Here is a 24425-nt window from a genome sequence, read left to right on the forward strand (position 1 = left end):
TAAATTGCCAAACTCCGCAAACATTTAAATTATTCTCTTGGCCGTAAAAACAAAATTTGGCAAGAAAAAACCTAGAAAATAATAAAAAAAATTAATACGCAAGTACATAAATTTCAGTAAGAAAATCATTATCCATCACTTATTTTATTGATTTCATAATTGAAGAAATAAAGAATTCCACAAGGACATCGGATTGCTTGGTGAGCTCAAGTATTGGTTCCTTGATCAATGATATAAGAATTGCACTCAAGCTTCACCAAGCAACCCCATCTACGTGTGAATACTCGATAATTTTTTTTTGTTTGTATATTTTTCATTAGACCCCTAGCTTAAATAAAGTCTTGGTGAACTTTTAAATTATAAAATCAAATTTTATATCTAATAATATATTCATTTCTGATTTTGCAAATCAAGATATTAGATCTTGTGTATCTGTAAATTTATTCTTAACTTTTGACAAACAACTATTGGTTCATAATAAAGTAATTGATCTATATTAGTATATTATTTAATACTTCTTTTTTTTGTAGTTTAAAAGCAGACTATTATAAATATTTGAATTAAACTTGATAAAAAAAGATTCATAAAAGAACGATATATTAGTTAATTAAAAATGCTCTAGCAGACAACTACCACATTACTGTATTTGTGTCATCTTTTTATATTTTTTTAGTATTTTACATTTTTAACTAAATATATGTTGTTATAGATGAGATTTAAAAATGAATAAGACTCACTGAATAAATGGAGTTTGTTTAGTGTAAGCTAGGACCATTTCTTGCAATGACCTAGTCAAAAAATTAATCCTGACTATACAATGCAATCTCTATTCTCCAGTTAAATTATCTCTCTCTCCCTCTCTCATTATTTTTAAGTCAATGAAGAAAATAAATGGATAGATTGGAGCTAAAAGAGAAAAAATCTCATTCTAAACATCTATCATAGGTTCATTAATTACTTGACTATTGAGATTTGCATATTATAAATATTGATATATTTCGTAGGTAAATAGTGATTCTGTATATATTATATGTGAAGAGGTTGTTGGATTTACAAGTCTATCAAAAGATCCTCTTTTTGAAGAAATAAAGAATTGGTGATATCAAGTATAAGATCCACATGTAGATTTCACCTAAATCAAAATGATTAAAGAATAATACAAATGTTTTTTTTCAAATTATAGGATTGTTGGAGTAAACATTACTAGACTCTATTAAAATCATTGTAAAATGGGTCATGGGTTGTTATGGAACTGTGAGTGTCGAACTCCCTTCACATAATCGTCTACGATTGTCCGAATCTTTTTGTATCTAAAAGTCCCAACTAGATTATCATTGAAAGCAACACATAATACTATCTTCTTTTTAATTAAAAAAAATGACGATGACTATCATCTTAAGCATCTTATTGGTTTTTTTTGTCAAGAACTATGTTGAAAAAGATGCATATTGCTTACACTCTTATCAATGTAAAATGGCTTAAACTTCAAACCATGACATTGTCTTATTCCCTTACCAAATGCAATAAAATTACTTTCATGACGTTGAAGCGAGTTAATCTATTGAAATTGAAGCACTACATGCATAAAGTTCTTTCTATAATCAATCAACTCATCATCATTAGTTTGATACTTCTCGATCACTTAAACAAGAAAAACATCAAATTATCTTTAAGTTTGTTTAAGATGTGTAATGATATAAGCTAAAACATCTATGAAGTACCCAAAATAAGGAAATCCACCACTTAAATTAAACTCGTTAAATTGCTCCATCAACTTTCTTCTCAACTTGGTCAACTTAATATTCCATCCTCCATCTTCAGTTTTTCCCTTAATAATAAATCTAGACGCATGTTAGTAGAAAGAGTAGATAATAAGTTTCTCAAATTTATGAAGCTTTTTCATCCCATTAAAACTATTATCTCAAAAATTTGTGGAAAAACTCTTTTTTTCTCTTAGAATCATAGTTTACACTTTTTTTAGATACTTTTTTGTAATAATTCTTGCAAGAGTATTTTTATTTAGTTTAACTTTTTCATTCAAAATAGAATAAGATAATTTATAAACAACTATGTCTAGAATTGACTAACCTTGATTTTAAATTGTGTAATTTATTATAGAATGAAGTATATTGAAGAAAATGAACTTATACTTTGATATTATTATAAGTTTCTTTTACGATCATTAAATTTAAACAACTATGAAATAAAATGTATGAGAGACTACACTTAATAAGATCATTTATGTGACGCCCTGAACCCCAATAATGAGAAATTGATGTACTCATATTATTTTCAATTAGTGGAGCCCACAAAATATCCATATAACCAACTCAAAACTTTAAAAGAAAATTAATCATCCCTTATTATATAGAACACAAGATTCAAATAATAAAATGATATGATATGGCGTATAACACAAATACACAAAGACAATTTAAAGATAATAAGTTCACTAAGAGCCTAAAATTCCTAATTAGCCCTTCGTACTTGAACCACATTCAAGAAGGAGTGCAAACCAAGGTAATCATGAATTAAAGGTAGGAATGGAAAAAACATCGTAACTTATCTGATAAGTCAATTTGATATCCTAACTCAACAAGATGATTGAAGCATCCTTCTAATTGAACGCTCACTCAAGTCAAAGCTAAATGCAAGATTTGTTGAAAAAGATTCAATGGGATACTCTTATTTATTGATTTCTGAATTGAATTTTTTACAAATGTAGTGAAGGCCTCTTTATATAGTCATTCACTATGCTAATTCTACTTGAATTCGAATTACTTAATTATAATATAACTCTTACTCTAACTTAGACTAGGAAACTTCAAAAAAAAAATACAAAAAATAATTAAAATATATTATCCTATCTCTTTGGGCAAACGAGAGCTTCACTTGAACTTCACTTCCCCAATGCAATTTGAATTATCCTATTTCTTTATTACTTTCTTTGAGAAGACTTTATGTAGAGAAGTCCTTGACCGCAGTTTTGTAGTAGAAAAGGTAGTATGAATTTGGCTAGGAAAAGGTCTTTCTGGCCGATTCTTTGTAAAACTCCTTTTCCCTTCTATCTTGCCGTGATTGTTCCCTTCTAAAAGTCACTCTTCTTATCCATATAAAAGTCCCCTTGGCCTACTCTTGAATCTGAAAAGGACACAAGGAAAAGATCATGTAGCGCCCGGACCGAGAAGGAAAAAAAAAAAAAAAAAGCCACGTCGGCAGCCACGTCAGCAGGCCCGGTCAGCAGTCCCGGCCAACCGAGGCCTGCCACGTGGCAAGACCACGTCGCTCCGGAACGGGCCACGTTGGTGATCCGCGTGGGCGCGATCGGACGGCCCAGATCAATCGCACGATCGGACGGCCCAGATACAATCGCACGGACGGCCCAGATTCAATCAAAAACGAACGGCCCAGATTAAAACAAAATGGACAGATGAGATCAAAAGGCAAGGGGTTATAAATAGAACCCCCACACCAGACCACAAACCCTAGCCGCCTGCCGCTCGCCGGAGAAGACGAACCAGAGGCCGACCGCCGCCACCCGCCGCCGCACCGGAGAAATTTTCGACTGCCGATCGAGGTAAATTTCATACCCCCGACTCGTTTTTCCACGCTGATTCCTCCTGTGGCCAAATCGAAGCCAAAATCCCGGCCAAACGGCCGGAATACGCGGCCGAAGACCAGCGGCGCCGCCGCGCCCCCTCTCGGTTTTTGCCTCCGACGAGGCCCTTCCCGGCCTCCGTTTGATGCAATTTTTATATCACCGTTATCACCATTCTTTTCTCTACAGGTTGACCGGAGCCGAATCACCAAACCACGAACCTCGCCGGAGAGTCGCCGCACCCGAGAGCGCCACCGCCGGTAAGCTCCGCTTCTCCGTGACTTTTTGGCCCCCCGAGGGCCCTAGGGTTGTTTTCTCGCAGGGACCGATGCGAGTGTGGCCGAATTCGGTCGGAAACGGCCGAAAACAGCCAACCCGAGGCGAATCGCCGCCGCAAGCGGCAACGCCGTCGCCGGAGCACGGCGGAGCCGCCGTGCCGGAGTTGCGGTATTGGCCAAAAAGGGGCCCTGAGCCTAATTTGAGATTTTTTGGAACACGTGCAGGTACCGTTAGTGTGTTTCAGTTCCCCAGGAAAAATTCAGGGAAAATTAGGGACGGCTTGTAGGCGCATTGTGAATCGTATTCGGATCCCGAAAACAAGTAAGGACCCCTCACCCTATTTCCTATCACGGTATTAAAGTTCAAAATGATAAAACGGTATTTCTTGAATTAACGCATGTGTGAAATTGCTTAAGGTTGCTAATGGAGCCCGAGTCTAGTGTGATTGATGATTTACTGTTATTTGGCCTGTTTTACAGCTTTAAATGCATTATGAGGTTTGATGTGTTCATTTTATAGTTTCGAGTGCATATATTACTGTTTTATTAATTATGGGTTGAAAGACTGAAGAACTGATACTGTATGTTGTCTGTTTGACATGAATTACGATTTGCTTGTTTAAATGTGAATTGATGATGCTTATTGAGGAAAAGGAAAATGAAAGATTGTGTAGACTGATAATTGTATGATGGGGTCAGCCTGACTAGATATCCTGGGAGATGGTGGACGGACCGGGTCCGTAGGGAACCCTACCGGGATTGTGGTCTCACATGCCGGACGGGGTATGGAGATCTTATGGTTTTGGCGCCCATACCGGACGGGGTATGGGGACGGCCCGTTTCACCCTCATACCGGACGGGGTATTGAGGTTTATGGTTTTGGCGCCCATACCGGACGGGGTATGGGGACGGCCCGTTTCACCCTCATACCGGACGGGGTATTGAGGTTTATGGTTTTGGCGCCCATACCAGACGGGGTATGGGGACGGCCCGTTTCACCCTCATACCGGACGGGGTATTGAGGTTTATGGTTTTGGCGCCCATACCGGACGGGGTATGGGGACGGCCCTGGAAACTGATTATGAATGTTAAAGGTTAACGGGTAGCGGGACCCCTAGGGACCCCCCATGGATACTAGTAGGCTGGTAAATGAGAAAATGATATGTGGTATAATGATTGAATTACAAAAGGCGTGATAAGTGCTATGTTTTACAGCTTATATTATTCCATGATTGTGATAATGTTATTGTTTTCTTATATTGTTTCATGAATTCCACCGAGGTAAGTGGATGGTAAAGGTTTTATCATAAATAAAAGGATTTGTTGTAAATCATGCTCCATTGGTCTTTTGTGTTTTTCTACCCACCTTTACCTCCGTGACGGTGAGATATCGTGATGTTCTTACTGGGCTAGTGTAGCTCACTCCTTATTTAACCATTTCAGATCAGGAAGACATGGTTCCCGAGCCCGTTCCGCAGGAGGACGACGAAGGGGATGCCTAGAGACTCTGTAGTCATACTCATAGTTTTATTTTCGAGTTTCTCTTTTAGTTAGTTTAATCTTTTATATTTTAAGTACGTTTTTTGTTTTCGCGTAAGGGATGTTAACTGAAATTTTGATCTCGCGTCCGCATTTGATATTTTTGAATTTAAAATTCCATTTTAAATTTCCGGGGGTGTTACAGATCAAGTTATCCAAAATGGAAAAAGATTTGAATCTCCTAAAGGAAGAAGGAACTTGCACATGCGAGCCTTGATTCTCCTCCTGTTAGGGATATAATTATTATACTCAAGATCCAATTATTCATGTATTGTATTGAATACATTTTTATTTGATAATTTATTTTAATGTATAATAATAATATTTTTATTATCATATTTATTATCTTGTTATTTAATTTATATGATAAAATTATTGATTAAATTTAGACACTTTATATGAAGATAGAGATCTTGATAATGATAGTAAGTTTTTTTTTATAGTTTAATCTAAAATATTCTTAGTTTTTGGATCATTAAAATATGACTTTAATGATCCGATAAGATTAATATATATATGATGGTCTCTATAAGATTAAAATTTGTTGATCTTATTAAATAAATCACATATATAAATAAAGCATATGGAGATATGATCATTAAACCAACTAAATTAAGAATTCCTAATTATTAATATTACCTTAAACTATCAATAGAATATTTTCTTAAAATAATGAGATGTAATAATTTCTTTTGACCTGAGATCATCATAGTAATTAACAAGTCATTTATCAGACTTTGATTCTGAACATCTATAGTCATAAAACTATAGTTGAAAGGATATTGAGTGTGATTAAATACTTATAAAATTAGTGATTAATCAAGACAAAATCTATCAAATTTGATAATAAGTTTAAACTCTACGTTATCATTTATTATAACGACTATATTAAGACTTTGACAAGAGTAATTGAATGAAAGAAGAAAAAAGTTTCTTATGTCATTCATTATTCAGTTATAATTGACATGGAATATACTTGGTTACCGATTAGGATTTAACAGTTAAACCACATCCTAGAGTTAACCCGTAGCAATAATGACAGAAGGAAATATTACATTACTCTTTAGCAGGTTCTTAAGAATAATTGTACACTTCATGCTATCCGATCGTTAAGGAGTGTTGTTAGACGTTAACCTTGATTAGTAAATTAGTTTGACTAATTTGTTAACGATTTGGTATTGAATCTATAGGGTCACACATTAACTAGTGTTTTGAATTTTACTAAATAAATTAATTATTTTAATTATTTGATATTTAAATTAGAAAATTTAATTTAATTAAATAAATAAATTTTTTGATTTAAATAGAATATTTTTATATTTTTTACTAGCACAGATGATTTAATTAATATTGAAGACAAATTGAATTTTTCTATTTTGGAATTAGAAAATTAATATTTATACTTTTTGGTTATTATATTATTAGTGTAATAATATAATATGTGTGACTATTATAATAACAAAGATTATTGTAAAATTTAATTTGAAATTGAATTAATTTAATGATAATAATAATAATAAAAGCAACATATATATATATATGAGATATATATATATATATATATAATTGGGTGTTGAAAAGAAAAGAAAAGGGAGTCCAAATTGGTTTGGACGGATACAAAAAGTTGGACTTGACAATTATATATACATGTAATTGGATGCTGAAAAAAAAAAGTCCAAGTTAGTTCGGACTTGTACAGGAAGAAATTCAAATATGACTTCGCAACTACCCATGCTACCTATATATGCGATATATATATATTAGCAGGTGATTGCAAAAAACCTAACAAGAAAAAAAGAAAAGCCCTGTAGCCGTACACACACTAAAAGAAAAAGGAAAAATTGAGTGAGTTTTTCTTTTAATCCTGTTGTAAAAAAATTTTAACACAAATATTATTAAATTTATTTGCGTGTTCCGTTAATAAAAAAGTTTATTAGTAAAGATCAGTTTCGGTATGGATACGCATAGAATTTTTTATATTTTCAAAAAATTTTAATTTGAGAACTCGTTGTCAAGTATATTTTAAATTTGATTTTTAATTTACAATATAATTTTTGAAGTACAAATAAATCAGATTAAATTTTTTTATATTTTCTACTGTGTATTATGAATACATTACAATCCTACACCTCCTTCCTCTTGACCATGTGGGCCTAAGGCCAAGAAGATGCATGCTCGATTATTTTTTTCCTTCCCTGGGCCTTTTCTTAATTAATCTTGGGCCTCTAAACTTAATTCCCCCCTAATCCATTCTTAGACTAAGAGATCGAAGGCTTATTGAAGATTTTCACCATTGACCTAGTGATTGGAGCTAAAGGAACTTAAATCTTTTTTCCTAACTTTTCAAGCTCATCTTGAGTGATCTTCGGTTGTCACTGAGCTTGAGATGAATTTGAAAACTGAACTAGCTACCTATACTTTCCTTTTTGGTTTTGGGTTTGCAGAAATCTAAAGGAAAAATGGAATATGTGTCCTTGCAGGATTGAGAATCCCTGCGGGCACGAGCTTTCTCTCCCGTGCATCGTGTGGGCGCTTGCACGAGCTTGGCGTGCGTGCACGGTCTCTTTGGGCATGCAGATGGCCTCCTGTGTCATCCTCGTGCACGTAGATGTATTCTTTTGTGCCCCTTTATGGGTGATCTCGCAGGTGTGGGAATCTTCCAACCCGCAGACTTTTTTCCCATGGCTCTTTGGGAAAGACTTACTTTGGATGTTTGTGTTCATGTCATCTTCCTCTTCTTAAAAAAGATGCAATTCGAATGTAGACCATTAAGGCCAATAGATCCCTGTAAGGATAAAGAAACCAGAGAGGGTTTATCATGATCTATTTGGTACTAAAGTACTCTTGGGCCTTTCTGCTCATAGAAACACTCATTCGTTCTGTGATATTTCTTGGGACCACTATTTTCCTTCTTTGTGAACTCATGAAATGATCGTTTAATCTTGACTTGGTCTTAATGTACCTCTATTCGGGACAGTGGTATTAAAACATGAGTTAAACCATTTAGATGCAAAGAATATTAATTCTTCCCACCCTCATAATTAACATGCCTATCATACTCTCATGGTCTTCCTAGTAGTACATGACTAGCTTGCATAGACTACTTATCACATAATAACTCGTTTGCACATATGTTGATGGAGAAATAATTTTTGACTTATTTCGTGAGTTTGACTTCTTTACTGTTGTTTAAACAGTGCAACTTGTATGAATTAGGGTGTTTTGTACAAGTTAGTTATGTCGTATCTACAAGGAGCGTACTAGCTACATTGGTGCAGGTACCTCCATCAATAATCAACTGCATACCATTCCTTCTACTAGGCTTCTAGAGTAGAAGATATTTTTCCTTTGATCATTGTCATCTAGCTTGACCTATTTGTTCAAAGCTTGTTGGATTACGAATACATCTCCTTGTACAAGTGGAGTTATGTTTTCATAGTCTTTTAAAGGTGGCATGCTTTCATGGTCACTGGCCATCTCTCCATTATCCCCTATGATCATTGTTCGTTGATTGGGACATTGGAAGGTGATATGCCTAATTTTAAAACACTTAAAACATTTGATAGTAATTTGTCTTGGATTAGAGTTAGATGCTTTATAATTACTTGACTGGTTGGTGGGGTGTGGTTTGTCTTTATTTTCTTCAAGCTTTTCACCTTCATCTCTCCATGGCCATCTAGGATTGAACTGAGGGATGGAGCCAGAGGCTACTTGAGAGTCTGCCTTGAATTTCAATTGCCTTTTTATTTTGGTGGCCATGTGAACATATTTTTCAATTTGATGTAGTGCTGTAGTTCGACGATGTTGGTTATATTTTTATTCAGGCCCCCTAAGAATCGAGGCATAGTGGCCTCAGGATTTTCTTGGATTTTCACCCAAATCATAGTCACCTCCATCTCTTTGTGGTACTCTTCTACTGAATTGTATCCTTGAGTGAAGTACTTAAGCTTCTAGTTCATATCTCTATTGAAGTAATATAGTACAAACTTTTTCCTCATGATGGATTTATCTCCTTGCATGTTGTAATAGGCTCATCTCCATCTCGGACTCTAAGGATAGTTAATAGATCCCACCATACTAGCACATAATATATGAACTCAAGGGTTGCCAACTTGATTTTCTTGGCTTCATTATAATTATGGTAGTTGAAGATGCGATCGATCTTCTGTTCCCACTCAAGGTAGGTTTCAGCATCATTCTTCCCTTAAAAATGTGGTATCTGCATCTTGATGTTGTTGAGATATTCATCTTCTCTTTCCCTTTAGTACTCTTTCTGGCCTATTGGCCCATTATTGCAAGACCTGGTTTCTTCCTGTATTATTTGGTGCCGGTTATTATGGGTTCCTCCTTGTTCAAACCAGTTCATCTTGGTAATTAGGCCCCAATCTGGATACTCAACTGAGTGAATAGGTCATCTATTTTCTCCTGCACAGTGGTCGGTCAGTTATTCACACTTGGTTGAGACATAATGACGTCCTACAAAGCAAATGTTACTCAAAAAAATCTCTCCCTCACCTTCACTCGTGTTTTCTTTACAAATTCTTAACACTTAAACTTCTTCCCTCAAGTTGAGCATTTAGAATCGAATCCTCTTAATTGGAACCTACATGTTAGTCTTAAATACACTTGCAATGAACCTTAGTAAGATATTGATTCTAGAAGCTCAGAGATTAAGAACATAAATGAAAAGTCGTGATGTTTGTGGATGATTAAAGATGTAATGCTAGTGTATGAAGCAACAGTTTTCAAATATCTTTTTATAGGTGAAGTAATCTTCATTTTTTTATGCAACAATAAAAACAAAGGTTTTCACAGACCTAGTTGGTGGAGTAATCTTCCTTTATTCAAAAAACAAAGGTTTCTGCGCACTTGATAGATGGGATAATCTTCCTTTATTTAGTGAATGCAACACACAATGAATGTCAGATTACTTTATGATGTACAATTGATTTTTTTTTTTTTTGACTATTGGGATAAACAATCACTTAAACAAACATATAGAGGAATTCAAGTGAGATACAATACAATGGATTTGTAACTTAAAAGTTTTAATTACTAATTATACAACATGGATACGCAAAGATAATTTAAAGATAAGAAATTCACTAAGAGTCTAAACTTTAGTACTAAATAACGCAGAGTCCAAGGTTCAATGCTCCCGAAACCTCCACAAAAACATTAGCATCCAGAAATCTTAAAAGTCTTAACTAAGTCTTCCTACTTGAACCACATTAGCAAGAAATTCAAACCAAGGTAATTGAGAATTAAAGTTAAGAATAAAAAAGACGTCACGACTTACCCAATAAGTCGATTTGATTCCCTATCTCAACAAGATGATTGAAACACCATTTTGATTAACGACTCACTCAAACTAAAGCTAAAAGCAAGATTTATTTAAAATATGCAACTGAATACTCTGATTTATTGATTTCTGAATTGAATTCTTTACAAGGGTGTTGAACACCTCTTTATATAACCATTCATTATGCTAATTCTACTTTAATTAGAATTACTTAATTCTAATATAACTCTTACTCTAACTTAGACTAGGAAACTTTAAAAAAATACTAAAATATAAAAAAATAATTAAAATATATTATCCTATCTCTTTGGCCGGATGGGAGCTTCACTTGTACTTGACTTTCCCAATGCAACTTAAATTGTCTTTCTATTTCTTTATTAATTTCTTTAAGAAGTCTTTATGTAGGAGAAGTCATTGACCATGGCTTTGTAGTAGAAAAAGTAGTAAGAATTCAGCTAAAAAAAATGATTTTTTGGCCAATTCTTAGTTTAACTCCTTTTCCCTTCTATCTTGCTATGATTGTTCGCTTCTAGAAGTCACTATTCTTCTCCATATAGATCCTTGGGTGGCTCTTAAATTTGAAAAAGAAATAAAGAAAAGATTAAGTTATCCAAAAGGGAAAAGGATTCAGATCTCCTAAAAGGAGAAAGAAACCGCGTACACAGGTTTGGATTCTCCTCCTTTCTCTTGGCCATGTGGGCCTAAGGCCTAAGGCCTAAAGGATGCATGGTAAATTATTTTCTTCATTCCTTTAGCCTTTTCTTGATTGATCTTGGGCCTCCAAACTAAATTCTTTGTTGATCCATTCTTGAACTAAGAGATTGAAGGCTTATTGAAACTTTTTGGTCATTGACCTAGTGATTGGACCTAAAGGCACTTGAATCTTTTTTCCTAACTCTCCAAGTCCATCTTGAGTGATCTTAGCCTGTCCCTAAGCTTGAGATAAATTAAAAACTGAACTAGCTGGCTTGGACTTTCCTCTTTGGTTTCAAGCTTGCGGAAATCCAAAGGGAAAGTCGAATATGTGTCCTCGTGGGATTGAGAATTCCTGAGGGCACGAGATTTCTCTCTTGCGTGCCACAAGGTGCTCGCATGCCCAATATGTGCGCTCACGAATGGCCTCTTATGCTGTTCTCGTGCATGTAGACAACTTCCCCTGTGTACCCCTTACAGGTGATCTCACTGGTGCAGGGATCACCTAGTCCGCATACATACTTCTCATGACTATTTGGGAAATGCTTTCTTTAGATTTTTGGGATCATATCATGATACCAAAATAAAACAGAATATATATTGATCAGGGCACCCTCAAATGTCCTGTACTCGCCTGACACATGCTTCAAATTCACTTTACTTATAAAAATATTATAATGAAATCTAATGAGCTTTACTGGCTCAATGAGTGTTCTGAGTATTTTAATACTCTAGTGATACATCAAAGTTAGTAACTAATGTACCCAACGACCTTGATGGCTATTTAGTACTTGATAAAGAAGTAAGTTCAACAAACTCGTTCACTAAGTACAAAACTTATACTTGTTGTAATCGTGGAAGTAATTAATAAAATTAATTACATTTTAATAATAAATATAATGTATACTAATTTAAATTAAACCATAAATATGCCTCTTATTTTACAATTTAGAATATTTAAATGATTCAATTATAACATTTTCATTATTATAATCTCTCTATTACAATCTCAGTTCTTTTCATAAAATTTATGAAGATTTTTTTAGTACAGTATAAATATACACGTTTATTTAATTAAGAAAATTATGATAAAAGAAAAAAAATTTCACATTTGAATTTAATAATTATAAGAGTAAGATTTTGAGAAAATATTCATTTGGAATTTGAAAAAGAAAAACACTAAAATTTTCCCTCATACAAAAACCTTTTACTTTAAAGGGGAAAAAATTGTGAATAAAAGTTAAATGAATAAAAATTGGTGACGTAGCTCTCAATCAGATATGAACACGTCAACCACTCTTACTCAGGCTCTGTTTGAAATCCAATAGTTTGACTTTGACCAACCAAAAAGTTTAGTGTCCTGAAAAGCCAACTAAGGTTTATAAATCTTTAGTTAAATTTTTGCCTTTTAAAAATATTTTTATATTTTTAATAATAATAATGTGAAAATTTATTTTTTAATTATAATATATAATTTTTATATTTAAAATTTTTAAGATTTTTATTTAACACTAAATAATTTTTAATTAAAAATAATTATTTTAACTCATTTTTAAGATTCACACACCCACAGCAGCTTTCTCAATTACCCACATAATATATTCTAAGGTATTCGCCGTCTTAAATTGGAAAACAGCTGCAAGTAGCAGAGAGTTTTGCCTATGGATAAGAAGAAGATGGGATGTTTTTGTTAATTTTTGGGTATTCATGGATTATGTTTTGATTATTCTCTTCAAATTTTTGAAGGATTTTAGCAAATTTGTAAACTATTTATATCTAATTTCAGCTCCTGCATATGAATCTGCATCATTTTCCTCTAAAATTAGACGAGTCGATATTGTTGAATCCCCAAGTTAGGCAATAACCCTAAATTAATCAATGCGTTTGTGTAGTTCTTCTCATTGTTTTGGTGGATTTTATGTATTATATCTATCGCGCCTTTGATAATACTATATATATATGTGTGTGTATATTTTTTGTTTTTTACTTGATAGATAATTGTCCTGTGTACATTTGCAAACACGAACACAGCTCTTTTACATCCATACATTCTAGTTTATGTTAACATTTCCTATTTCTTGCTAAACCTCATTTAAGTTGTTCAACATTTGTTAAAACGTTGGAAAAGGATTGTTATCTTCAATTCAATTTGTCCATGGTTGTTGTTTTCCAGGTTGCATAAGTACCTTCTGAAGATTCGCTAGTTCATCTTGAACAGGAATGCTCTATAATAACTTCATTACTTTTGGTGCAAAAGGGAGCAGTTATTTCCATTTTTCACATTGCAAGAGTTGGCGTCTTATTCAGTTTATATCCAATTATTGGACCAGTCATGCCTTCTAATCTCAAAGGTAACTGATACTGTGATTTATTCTTAGCTCCAGAGTAGGTTGATTGTCATATTAAAGTTCAATTTGCTTGCTAATCCTACTTTTTACTTTTCGTTTGTTTCTATGGTTAGTCCTTAAATTTTGTGTTCTTTAACACTAAAACTCCATCTTCCAATTTACATGCTCTTGCTCTAACCATAAATGTTGAAGTAATAGGTCGGTCTTGTTAATCATAATAGACATCTAGTTCTTTTGCATACAGCAACAATTTAGATATGAAGATTAGTTGGGTAGCTTTCCATATTATCTGTTATTGCAAGAGTTGAAGCATGTCTTTTAAATAACATTTTCCTAGCTTAATGAGAACTATAAGTTATCAATGGGAGATTATTTCACCAAACTTGAAGTTATTGAATTCACACAAATTAAACCATAAGTTTCCCACCCAATAGAAGGATATGATGGATCAGTCTTTTTAGATATTGAATGGAATTGCTTCATTCTATTTTATTTGTTCATAATGAATATATTGATACTTAAAAAAAGAGTCATTTTTCTTTTGTTTTGGTCCTTGTACAGGTTCCTCAGCCTTCAGACATCATAGAAGAGTAGGAAATTTTGTGATATTTATATTGTCTGTCTTTATTTTAATAAATTGTTCAGTAATTGGCATGTTGAATCTTCTGTACGTTATGCAATATCTCCTAGTGATGATGTCCTTGATTTTATAATTTCTAATTTCCTGCTCCCTTTTCTGTTTCTCTTCACAGGCAAAGCTGTAGTAATTATGGGTGTCAGCGGTTCTGGCAAATCGTAAGTTTTGGTCCCTATTTGAGATGTTCAATGTAGCTCTTCGAGAAAAAATATGTTGAATATTGCGGGAAATCACATCTCGTTGAACTTAATCATGCATATTGTCTTCATCTGGATATAGATTTTTCTTTTCTCATTAATTTATTGATTTTAGTTGGGTATCTAATTCCTTGTATTCAAGGATAGTGATAAATTTGCAGAATGGTGTTGGGCCTATCATCATGGATAACTGAGGAGTGAAGGTGAAAAGAAGAAGGGAAAAGCATAGATTGAAAGAAAAAGAACATAGGAAAAAGAGCGGAGAAAGCTTAGGAAAAATGTCTTGGAGAGAATTTATGGAATTCTTCATTGTTTCTAGCTAAACCATTACAAGTGACTATATATCCTCTTGCCAGCTGTACATGCATCGACTTATTTACAGAAGGAATATTCTTAGAGAATTGAAGTTACAATGGAAAAGAACGAGCCAAGATAACATCATCCGGAAACCAACAGTTCTAGAAAATCGTTGGTGTCTCTTCACAGAAATATCAGTTTCTAACTCATTATCCAGTTCACCTATCATTTGAGCTGGTAGTGGGCTCCATGTTCGCTTCTCCAGGCCTAACATTCCCACCTCTTGAAGCATATCCTCCCCAAGGAAGATGAGGTCAAGCAAAGGAACTTGAGTGAATGTTTTGTCTTCCAACTGGCTTTTTCTGGATCAAAGTTTTCTCACTATTTCCTTCTTGATCTCTCTTTCCTAAAGTAATGCTGGAGGGGTTAACTTGAGCTGCCTTGGTGGCCCCATCATTGGCAAGTGGACTCATAACTCAGGTTGGTCCTCCTTGCTTCTTGGTAATGATACATGGAAGGAATGATGAGGTTAGGCATCTGCTGAAAACTTCAATCCTGTTCCAACTTTTCCAATACTTCAAAAGGTTCCTAATATTTTGATGCCAGCTTAAGACATTTCTGGACTTCTAAGGAACTCTGCTTGTAAGGTTGGAGTTTCAAGAAAACCAGAAAATCATATCACCCACATAATGAACACCAAGTTAGTCTGATGAGAGGTAGCATATTGCTTAATCCTATTTTGAGCTATAGACATGGTATCCTTGAGGAGCTGTATCATTTGTTCTCTCTGCGAGAACTTCCTATTCCTATAAGGGGAAAGTGTCCTGTCTAGCAAAGGAGAGAAATGGGGCTGGGAAAATCCATACATGGCATGAGAGGTTGCCATCTTGATGCTGAGTGAGAGGTGGAGTCATCCCACCATTCAGCCATACTCCAACTAGGAAAATAATTTGTGGGGCTTTTGTTCATGTAGGATAAATAGGATCCTAAGCACTTTTCCGCTTGTTTTTGTGTTATAGATGGTAAGAAGTGCTAATATGTAATTCAGTTCCCAAAACTTTACATAATTCTTGCCAGAAGAGGTTAGTGACTACCTTGTCATGATGAGATATAGTACCCTTGGAAGGACCTGGTGGCTTTTTCTCTGATCTAAGAATAGTTAAGCTACATTGGAAGCTGTGTAGGGGCAAGCCAGTACAATAAAGTAAGCATCCTTGTGATGCTATCCACTATGACTCTTTTCTTATGGTCTTAGAAGCTTTTCAATAAAATCCATGGAAGTTTCCATGCACAAGAATGTACTGGTAGGAATTTTTAGTTTTGCACTTTTGACACGTATAACATTGCAACATCAAATCAATAATGTTCTGTATCCCTAGCCAAAATAATGTTGTTTGGCACGGTGGTAACTACCCTAATTCTTGAATGTCCAACAAATTGTGGAATCATGCATCTCTTGCACCATTTTATTCCACACTTTCCCATATATAGGCCTTTCTCTTAAGTATTCCTGACTGGAATTGATAATGAGACTTGGCATCAAAACTTGGGGTAATTTATTTGCCACTATGTTCTTTGTCTCCTTGTATTGGATCGAGTAATCCAACTTAAGTAATTTAAGAATGCTTTTTTGTTGGATGTGTACGAACGATTCTAATAAATGTCTGATGCTTCTGTTCAAATCAAAGTGTTCCAGACAGTCTCACAATTTGCCATTGCTTGCGGAACAGCTAACAGTTCTTTTAAATAAACAGATAACGACTGGTTATTGAGCTGAAATCTTTGGTACAGAAACTAAGGAAGCAAGTAACCTCTCATTTTGTGTTACGAGCTCCCTTTGCTATACTGCTACAATCGGTATCAATAACAATAGACCTGGAGAAATCTGTTAAGGCAAGCATTGGTGTACTGGGCATGGCATCTTTGAGGACAAGGAAAGCTGCTGTGGCTTCTTCAAACCTAGCAACACTGTTCTTCAGTGAATTGGTTAGTGGTTAACTAAGGATGCTATTTTTAATGAATTTCCAATCATGCCCTGTCAGGCATAAAGACCCTCACGAGTTTTTTAGGTTAGCTAGTAGAAACAGTAATGGGGTGAATTTGAGGTGGGAAATACACTTCCTCTACCCATTCCCACCCCCAATGACCCCTTGCCTGCTCGAATCCCTAGCGAGGAAGTTTTCCCCACCTCATTCTCACTCATCACAATAAGTAAACACGGTTCCCTCTTTTTTCAGCATTTTCCAAAATTAAATATAAAATTAATACCTAATTTTCAATGCTAATCCACCAAAATATTCACAGAACCACAATCCAGTTGTTAAACATGAATGCAATAAAAGCATCAATCAAATTGTTCCAGACATTATTTAATTGCCATAAAGAAGACACAAAACATCCACCAAAGTGTACTATAGTTCAGAATACAACAAAAACATTCAAAGTATTAAAACTTCAATATACTGAAACTCTCTATCTAGTCATGTAACGACCTCGGAAATTTAAAAGAAAATGTATGTATTAAAAGTTCTAAGTGCGGAAGCGAAATAAAAATTCTGATTAACATCCCTTACACAATAACTAAAAACGTATTCAACGTATGAAAGAATAAACTTACTGAGGTAAATACTAGTAATGAATGTTATAAATAAAACTATGAAATTCTTAGACGTCTAATTGCCGTCTTCCTGCGGGACGGGCTCAGGAACCAAATCCTCCTGATCTAAAATAGTTAAATAAGAAATGAACTACACTTGCCCAGTAAAGACATCACACTATCTCACTGTCACAGAAGTAAAGGTTGGTAGAAAACAAAAACGACTAATGGAGCATAACTCATAACAAACTCATTTATTAATAATAAAAACATTTACTGTCCACTTATCTCGGTAAGATTCATGAAAATAACATATGAAAATAATAACATTATAACCATCATAAAATCATATACACTTTGTAACATAACATATGTTATACTTTTGTACTTCAATAATCAGACAACAATTCTCCTCTTTTACCAGCCTACTAGTATACATGGGGATCCATAGGGGGTCCCTACTACACGTGAACCATTAACATTAATAACTTGATTCGGGGCCGTCTCCATACCCCGTTCGGTATGGACGCCAAAAACCATAAACCTCAATACCCCGTCCGGTATGAGGGTGAAACGGGCCGTCCCCATATCTCGTCCGGTATGGGCGCCAAAAACCATAAATCTCAATACCTCGTCCGGTATGAGGGTGAAACAGGCCGTCCCCATACCCCGTCCGGTATGGGCGCCAAAATATATAAGGTCTCCATACCCCGTTCGATATGAGAGACCACGTTCCCGGTAGGGTTCCCTACAGACCCGGTCCTTCCACCATCTCCTAGGATATTTAGATAGGCTGTCGACATCATCCATTTATCAATTCACATACCTTTTTTTTTATTTTTCTCGGTCTCAATTATCCAATCAAACATAAACACGTAAACCAGTAATGAACACCAAATAAGACAACAACGGGTTCTCAATAATTCAAAGCATAATAAATGAAACCATGATTCATGCATACGAAACCATAAAATAAATACATCATATACCATACTGTATTTTAAACTGTAAAATAGATCAAACAACAACTGACCGAAAAATACATCAGATTCGGGCTCCATTAGCAACCTTAATTAATTATACACAATTCATGAAATACTGTTTTATCATTTATTGAGATTTAATATCGTGATAGAAAATAGGGTGAGAGATCTTACTTATTTCGGGGTCTGAAATCGGCTTTACACTACGCCTACGGGCAGTCACTAGATTCCTTGAATTTTCTCCCGGGAACTGAAACACGCTTCCGGTACCTGCACATGTCCCCAAAAAACTCCAAATCAGACCCAGGGCTCTTTCGGCCAATATCAAAATTCCGGCACGGCGGCTCTGCCGTGCTCCGGCGACGGTACCGCCGTCCGCGGCGGCGATCCGCCTCGGGTTGGCCGTTTTTGGCTGAATTCGGCTAAACTTGCATTGGTTTCTGCGATAAAACAACCCTAGGACCCTCGGTGGGTCAAAAAATCACGAAAAACCGAGACTTACCGGCGGCAAAGCTCTCGAGTGCGGCAGCTTCTCCGGTGCGAGTCGCGATTTGATGTTTTGCTTCGGTCAACTTGTAGAGAAAAGGACGGTGATCACAGTGGTATAAAAATTGTATCGAATGGGAACCGAAAAGGGCCTCATCGGAGGCAAAAACTGAGGGAAGCCACGGCGGCGGCGCTGGACTTCGGCGATGTTTTCCGGCCGATTGGCCGGTGGTTTGGCTCTGATTTGGCCATAGGCGGATTCAGCATCGAAAAACGAGCCAAGAGGAGAAAATTTACCTCGTTTGGCGGTCGGAAAATCCTCCGGTGCGGCGGCGGGTGGCGGCGGCTGGCTCCTCTGGTGACTGGTTCTTCTTCTTCGATGAGGGTACTGGCGGCTAGGGTTTGGGGTTGGGTGTGGGTGAGGTTATTTATAACCTTTCCCTTTTAATCTCAGTCGTTCATCACGATTTAATCTGTGCCGTCCGATCGCGATTAAAATGGGAATAAATTTGGGCTGTCCATCGCGATGTGATCTGGCCCGTCCGTGTTTGATTCAATCTGGGCAGTCCGCACGTGTGAGATCTGGGCCGTCCGTGTGCGTGAGATCCTCGCCGTCCGTACGCGTGAGATCTGTACCGTTTGATCGCGTGCACGCGGATCGCCCACGTGACTCCGTCTCGCGTGGCCTCCCGCGTCAGCTTCCTTGTCACTTTGCGTGTTCTGGTTGGCCGAGGCTGCTGATTGGGCTACTGACGTGGCAGCTGACGTGGCACAACTTTTCTAAATTGCGTTTTGACCCCCAGTTTTCGATTTTCTTTTCAAAAACACCTCCCAGAATCCAAATTTTCACCAATTTTTCCCAATATCAATTTCAATTAAATTCTAAAAATAATTTTACCCTATTTTATTATTATTATTATTTTTATTTCTATTAAATTAAATTAAAACCTTATAAATTAAATATTAAAATAGAATAAAATTAAATAAAAATTCTAATAAATTAAATAATAAAATTACAAATTTTGGGTGTTACAAGTCATTTCCTTAAAAGTTATACAAAATATTACCAATGAAGTATACAAATTAATTAATGATATTAATTTAATGTCTTTGAAATATATTTATTTCTATCTCATTAGCATTGAATCATTGTTAAATATTTGACAACTTGCATCTTCATCTTCTCCAAAATGAGAAAGAGCTACAAAATGCATAAAATAAATGTAACTTCCAATTTTGACTAGAATTACCTCGATATCACTTTGATCAACATATATTTCTAATTTTGATTTATAACAAGCTCCGGTTTTCCTACATCACTTTGATATTCACATTCCATTCCTCCACCGCTCTCCAAAATTCTCATCCCATGGATACCTGGCTCCAGATAAGTTGCAATACCAGGGAGCCGTGTTGTTTACATTGATGAACTGAAAAGAAAATTCTTTGCAATAAAACAATAGGTGCTAGAGATCCTTTCTTGGGTTGGTGGATTTTCCCAGGGCTCTGGGGGTTTGGTTGCATGGGAGATGACTATTTGTTTAAGGTCTTTGGCAGACTATCAACTTGTTTAGGAGAGGTTGGTACTCATTGGTGCCAGTCAAAGCAGAACATAGTTTAAGCTCTTTGAGACTCTCCTGATAGAAAACACCAAATCTTCCTAGTTCAACTTATTAAATTCTTCTACCAAATTAGATATAACCATCTCTTTTAATCTAGGCACTCCAATCCTCAATGAAAATAGGCCATCTATGCTTTTTTGTGTTTGCTCCCCCTGAAATGAGTTAATCATTTTTTCCCTCATAAACAAGGTTATCAGTTTTTCTCTCATAAAAGGAAGCCAATTCCACCTTTTTGATCCTCTAGTATATTATAGATGACAAATATTTCTGGCACTTTCTGGTCTAGGTTTGAAGGTTCATCCTATCAAAATGGGGTTGGTCAGTTGGAGGTAATGCTGATTGAAGGAAGCGCTTGAATTACCACTAGACCGCTGCTATCCTCCAAATCCCTTGGTTTAGGTGAGAAGCTTGTCCTTTAGGCAAGAGAGTAGGAGATGCTGAGGTGGAGAAGCAGAAATTTTGTTTCAGCCTCGGAAAGCCTCCATGAGCTGCTTTTGTTATTGATTCAGACGATAAGAGCCTAATGTTTCTCTTGTTGGGTGGTTTATAAGGTCACTTCGAAGTTCATCAAAGTGGTGATAAGCATCTTTAGCAGTCTTGTGGACCACTGTGATGAGCTCATTTAGGTGATGGTCGAAGTTATGGATTGGTATGGCCTATAATACCAGGTTGTCAGCTTTCTTGTTTTTGGACACCTGAGCAGAGAAGGTAGAAAAGAACAAGAGAAAGACAAAGAAAGAAGGAAAAAGAAGGGGTGAGTAGAGCAGAGAAAGCTTAGGAAATTATGATAGAGATAAATTCGAGAATTCTGCATCATTCCTAATGTTCAACTAGTACAAGCAAGAATTTATGCTGATGCCAACTGTGCATGTAGCAACTCATTTTAGGGAAGGAAGATGCTCAGGGATTTGAAATTACAATAGAAAAGGACAAAAAAAACAGCATTCAGCAGCAAGCAATAATTCTGGATCAAGCGAGGGGATCTCTTCTACTGGAATTTCAGCATCAAACCCATTCTTAAATTCTTTGGGCAATGTATCATCTGAGCTGGTGAACAGATCTCCATGTCAGAATCTCCAGGCCTGAAATATGCATGCTTTACCTTTTTTTCTCTGATTGTCTGTATAAATTAGTAATTTTAATTTGGATTGAATTATTGGTCAAATTTTAGTGGTGGATATTACATATGATTTTTCCATTGTTTTAGGCAAGAATCTACATGCAACTGAAATTCATTCTTATAGCATCTTGCTTGTTTAGTTTCATTACTTAAGATGAAAGGTTTATTGAAGTATTTCTTTGTAATAGACATGTTTTCTGGGGATTCAAATGTTTCTTCCTCTTAGCTTTTTTGGGCTAGCAGTTGCCTGCTGCTAGCTGTCTGCTGTTTTGAGTGTTGGTGGTCTGTCGTTAAAGCATCGGACATGGTATTATCCATTTTCGCAAATAAGTTGGTCATGATTTTGTGACCCTTGTTATTGTTTTATTGCATTTACTGACTTTCCTTGATAACTAATTGCATATTATAGCATTGTTTATGTTCATTCTAACAATGCATAATAGACTCTAGAAATAATAATAATAATAATAAATAGTAAATAATAATAATAATAATACATGATAGTATTCGAGTTCAGATAGATAATCTAACCTGTATGGCTCTCTCCATACTCTTGGACCATTTTCATTTTTCAAGAATCAGGATAACTTTTAAATTAGTTTTTCTCACTCGTCTATTTGTTGGTTTTTCTCTTTTCACATTGGTAGTTTGCTCTTCTTGATGAACTATGATTTCTCTTATGTTCCTATTTCTTGTCTTGTATAGGACAATAGGTCAGATGCTTGCCAAAGCTTGGGATTGTGATTTTATTGATGCTGATGATTTCCACCCACAATTAAACAAAGGTATATATCTAACTTCCGGCACACACAAACATTCATCTCTATGGAAGGGGGAGTACCTACTGGCAAGGGCCACATCCTTGCTGAATTCATACGAATTAGTATATTACGTTGTCTGTCAAATCCATATCATTTGTTTCTCCATGAGTACCAAACTAGAAAGAAAGCAGTTACGGGCATAATGTCCTTTATCTGGTATTCAAAACACGGGAAATGAGTGAAAACATCATTGTTTGAATATGACATTCTTACCCCGATACATAATCTCTTATTATATATCACATTGTACCATATAATGAAAAGAAAATATAACTTCATTTATTTTTTTTTTTAAAAAAGAGAGAGAACATAACTACATGAGCAGAAGATCCTGTCAGAGAAGTAGTTTTGTATGAAGATATTGGGACATAGGAAATACATGTTAAGCTAATCCGCCAAGGAGGCTAGGGCAATAGTTGATTGGAAATGGATGAAATAAATCATTTCTCTGCAAAAATCCAATAGTTTTTTATCTTTTTCTTCTGATAATTTGTATTCATGACCAGAAAAAATGGGTCGAGGTATTCCTCTTTCTGATGAAGACAGAATTCCGTGGCTTGAAATGCTAAGGGATGCTGTCAAAGAGAGATTAGTCTGTGGGAAAATTGTGATACTTGGATGCTCTTCTTTGAGAAAGCAATACCGAGAAATTCTAAGAGCTGCAGATCCTGATTATGAATCTGGAAGCTACGTTAGTGCTGTAAAATTTGTGATGTTGAATGCGGGAGCCAAGGTCATTGCTGCTCGACTAGAGAAAAGAGCTGCAGAAGGGAAGCATTTCATGCCGCCTACGCTTTTGCAATCCCAGTTAGACCTGATTCAGGTTGATGAATCTGAAGAGATACCTAAGGTTGATGCCACTTTAACACCGGAAGCCATTGTTGATGCAATACAGAGTATTTAGCTTTGATTGAAAATTACCAAACTGTATAGCTGAGAAAGCAGTCAGTGTCTTGATAAGTTATATTTTGGTCTTCCCTTGCTCTTGTCTGGGAAAGCTTACAGATGTATTCTTCTTGTTATAAATCCATGGGATTAGAAAGTTAAAATCAAACATGTATTTTGATAAAGCTAAGACATTAAGAATAAGAATTATTTCTCAGTTTATTATAAAATTATCAGTTTAGCTATAATTTGATTTTATTAATTTGTTAAATTTATATAATTATAAATATATTTTTTTGGGTGAGATATATCAATTAATGTATTTTTTATTTGCAGGAGTTAACATTAATATTATTATAAATATATCCATTAATGTATTTTTTATTCGTACAAAGGTTAATATAACTTCGAGTTTTGTCCCAGATATATAATCTGTAGCTATTGAAGATTGTGAAATGATTTGTCTTCTATTTTAATTTTTCTAAGACCAAATATATTAACTTTAAATGATAATTGAAAACAATTTTGAATCTTTTTACTATTATATTTCTTTTCTTATGCTAAACCTATTATTGTTATTATTATTTAAATATATTTGGCCTAACTAATTTAAATTTTTTTATAATTCATTAAGTTATTAGCTTCATATATATATATATATATGTATTTATTTATAAAGTTTGTGTAGCGCCCGGGAAAATTGAAGAAGGAAAAAAAAAAAAAAAAAAAACGCGTGCCACGTCAGCAGACCCAGTCAGCAGGCCTGGCCAACCAGGACCTGCCACGTGGCAAAACCACGTTGATCGGGGATGGGCCACGTTGGCGATCCGCGTGCGCGCGATCGGACGGCCCAGATCAATCGCGCGCACGGACGGCCCAGATTTAATCGCATGGACGGCCCAGATTTAATTAAAAACGGACGGCCCAGATTAAATCAAAATGGACGACTGAGATCAAAAGGGAAAAGGGTATAAATAAGACCCCTACACCAGACCCCAAACCCTAGCCGCCTGCCCTCGCCGG

At 35.4% G+C, this 24425-nt stretch overlaps 1 protein-coding gene across 2 annotated transcripts; it reads left to right on the forward strand.

Annotated features, from left to right (window-relative positions):
- The first annotated feature begins 12924 nt into the window (after nt 1–12924).
- LOC110816327 (P-loop containing nucleoside triphosphate hydrolases superfamily protein) lies at nt 12925–23650 on the forward strand. 2 transcript variants are annotated; one of them, XM_022044476.2, is made up of 5 exons: nt 12925–13018; nt 13584–13761; nt 14511–14553; nt 22402–22481; nt 23024–23650. In XM_022044476.2, the coding sequence occupies exons 2-5, from the start codon at nt 13743–13745 to the stop codon at nt 23419–23421; spliced, it is 540 nt and encodes a 179-aa protein (XP_021900168.1). In that variant the 5' UTR covers nt 12925–13018; nt 13584–13742; the 3' UTR covers nt 23422–23650. The 2 variants fall into 2 exon arrangements, with proteins under 2 accessions (XP_021900168.1, XP_021900166.1); XM_022044474.2 differs by having other exon boundaries at nt 12977–13111.
- Nucleotides 23651–24425: the final 775 nt, after the last annotated feature.

This window comes from Carica papaya, chromosome 1 (genome assembly GCF_054855325.1).
Source record: "Carica papaya isolate Zhongbai chromosome 1, ASM5485532v1, whole genome shotgun sequence".
Classification (NCBI taxonomy): Eukaryota; Viridiplantae; Streptophyta; class Magnoliopsida; order Brassicales; family Caricaceae; genus Carica; species Carica papaya.

Bases quoted from the DNA above. Each gene is read 5' to 3' on its own strand.
- LOC110816327 (XM_022044476.2), top strand. The intron at 14,554-22,401 runs GTAAGTTTTGGT...TGTCTTGTATAG, and splicing joins GTCAGCGGTTCTGGCAAATC to GACAATAGGTCAGATGCTTG. The intron at 22,482-23,023 runs GTATATATCTAA...ATTCATGACCAG, and splicing joins CCACCCACAATTAAACAAAG to AAAAAATGGGTCGAGGTATT.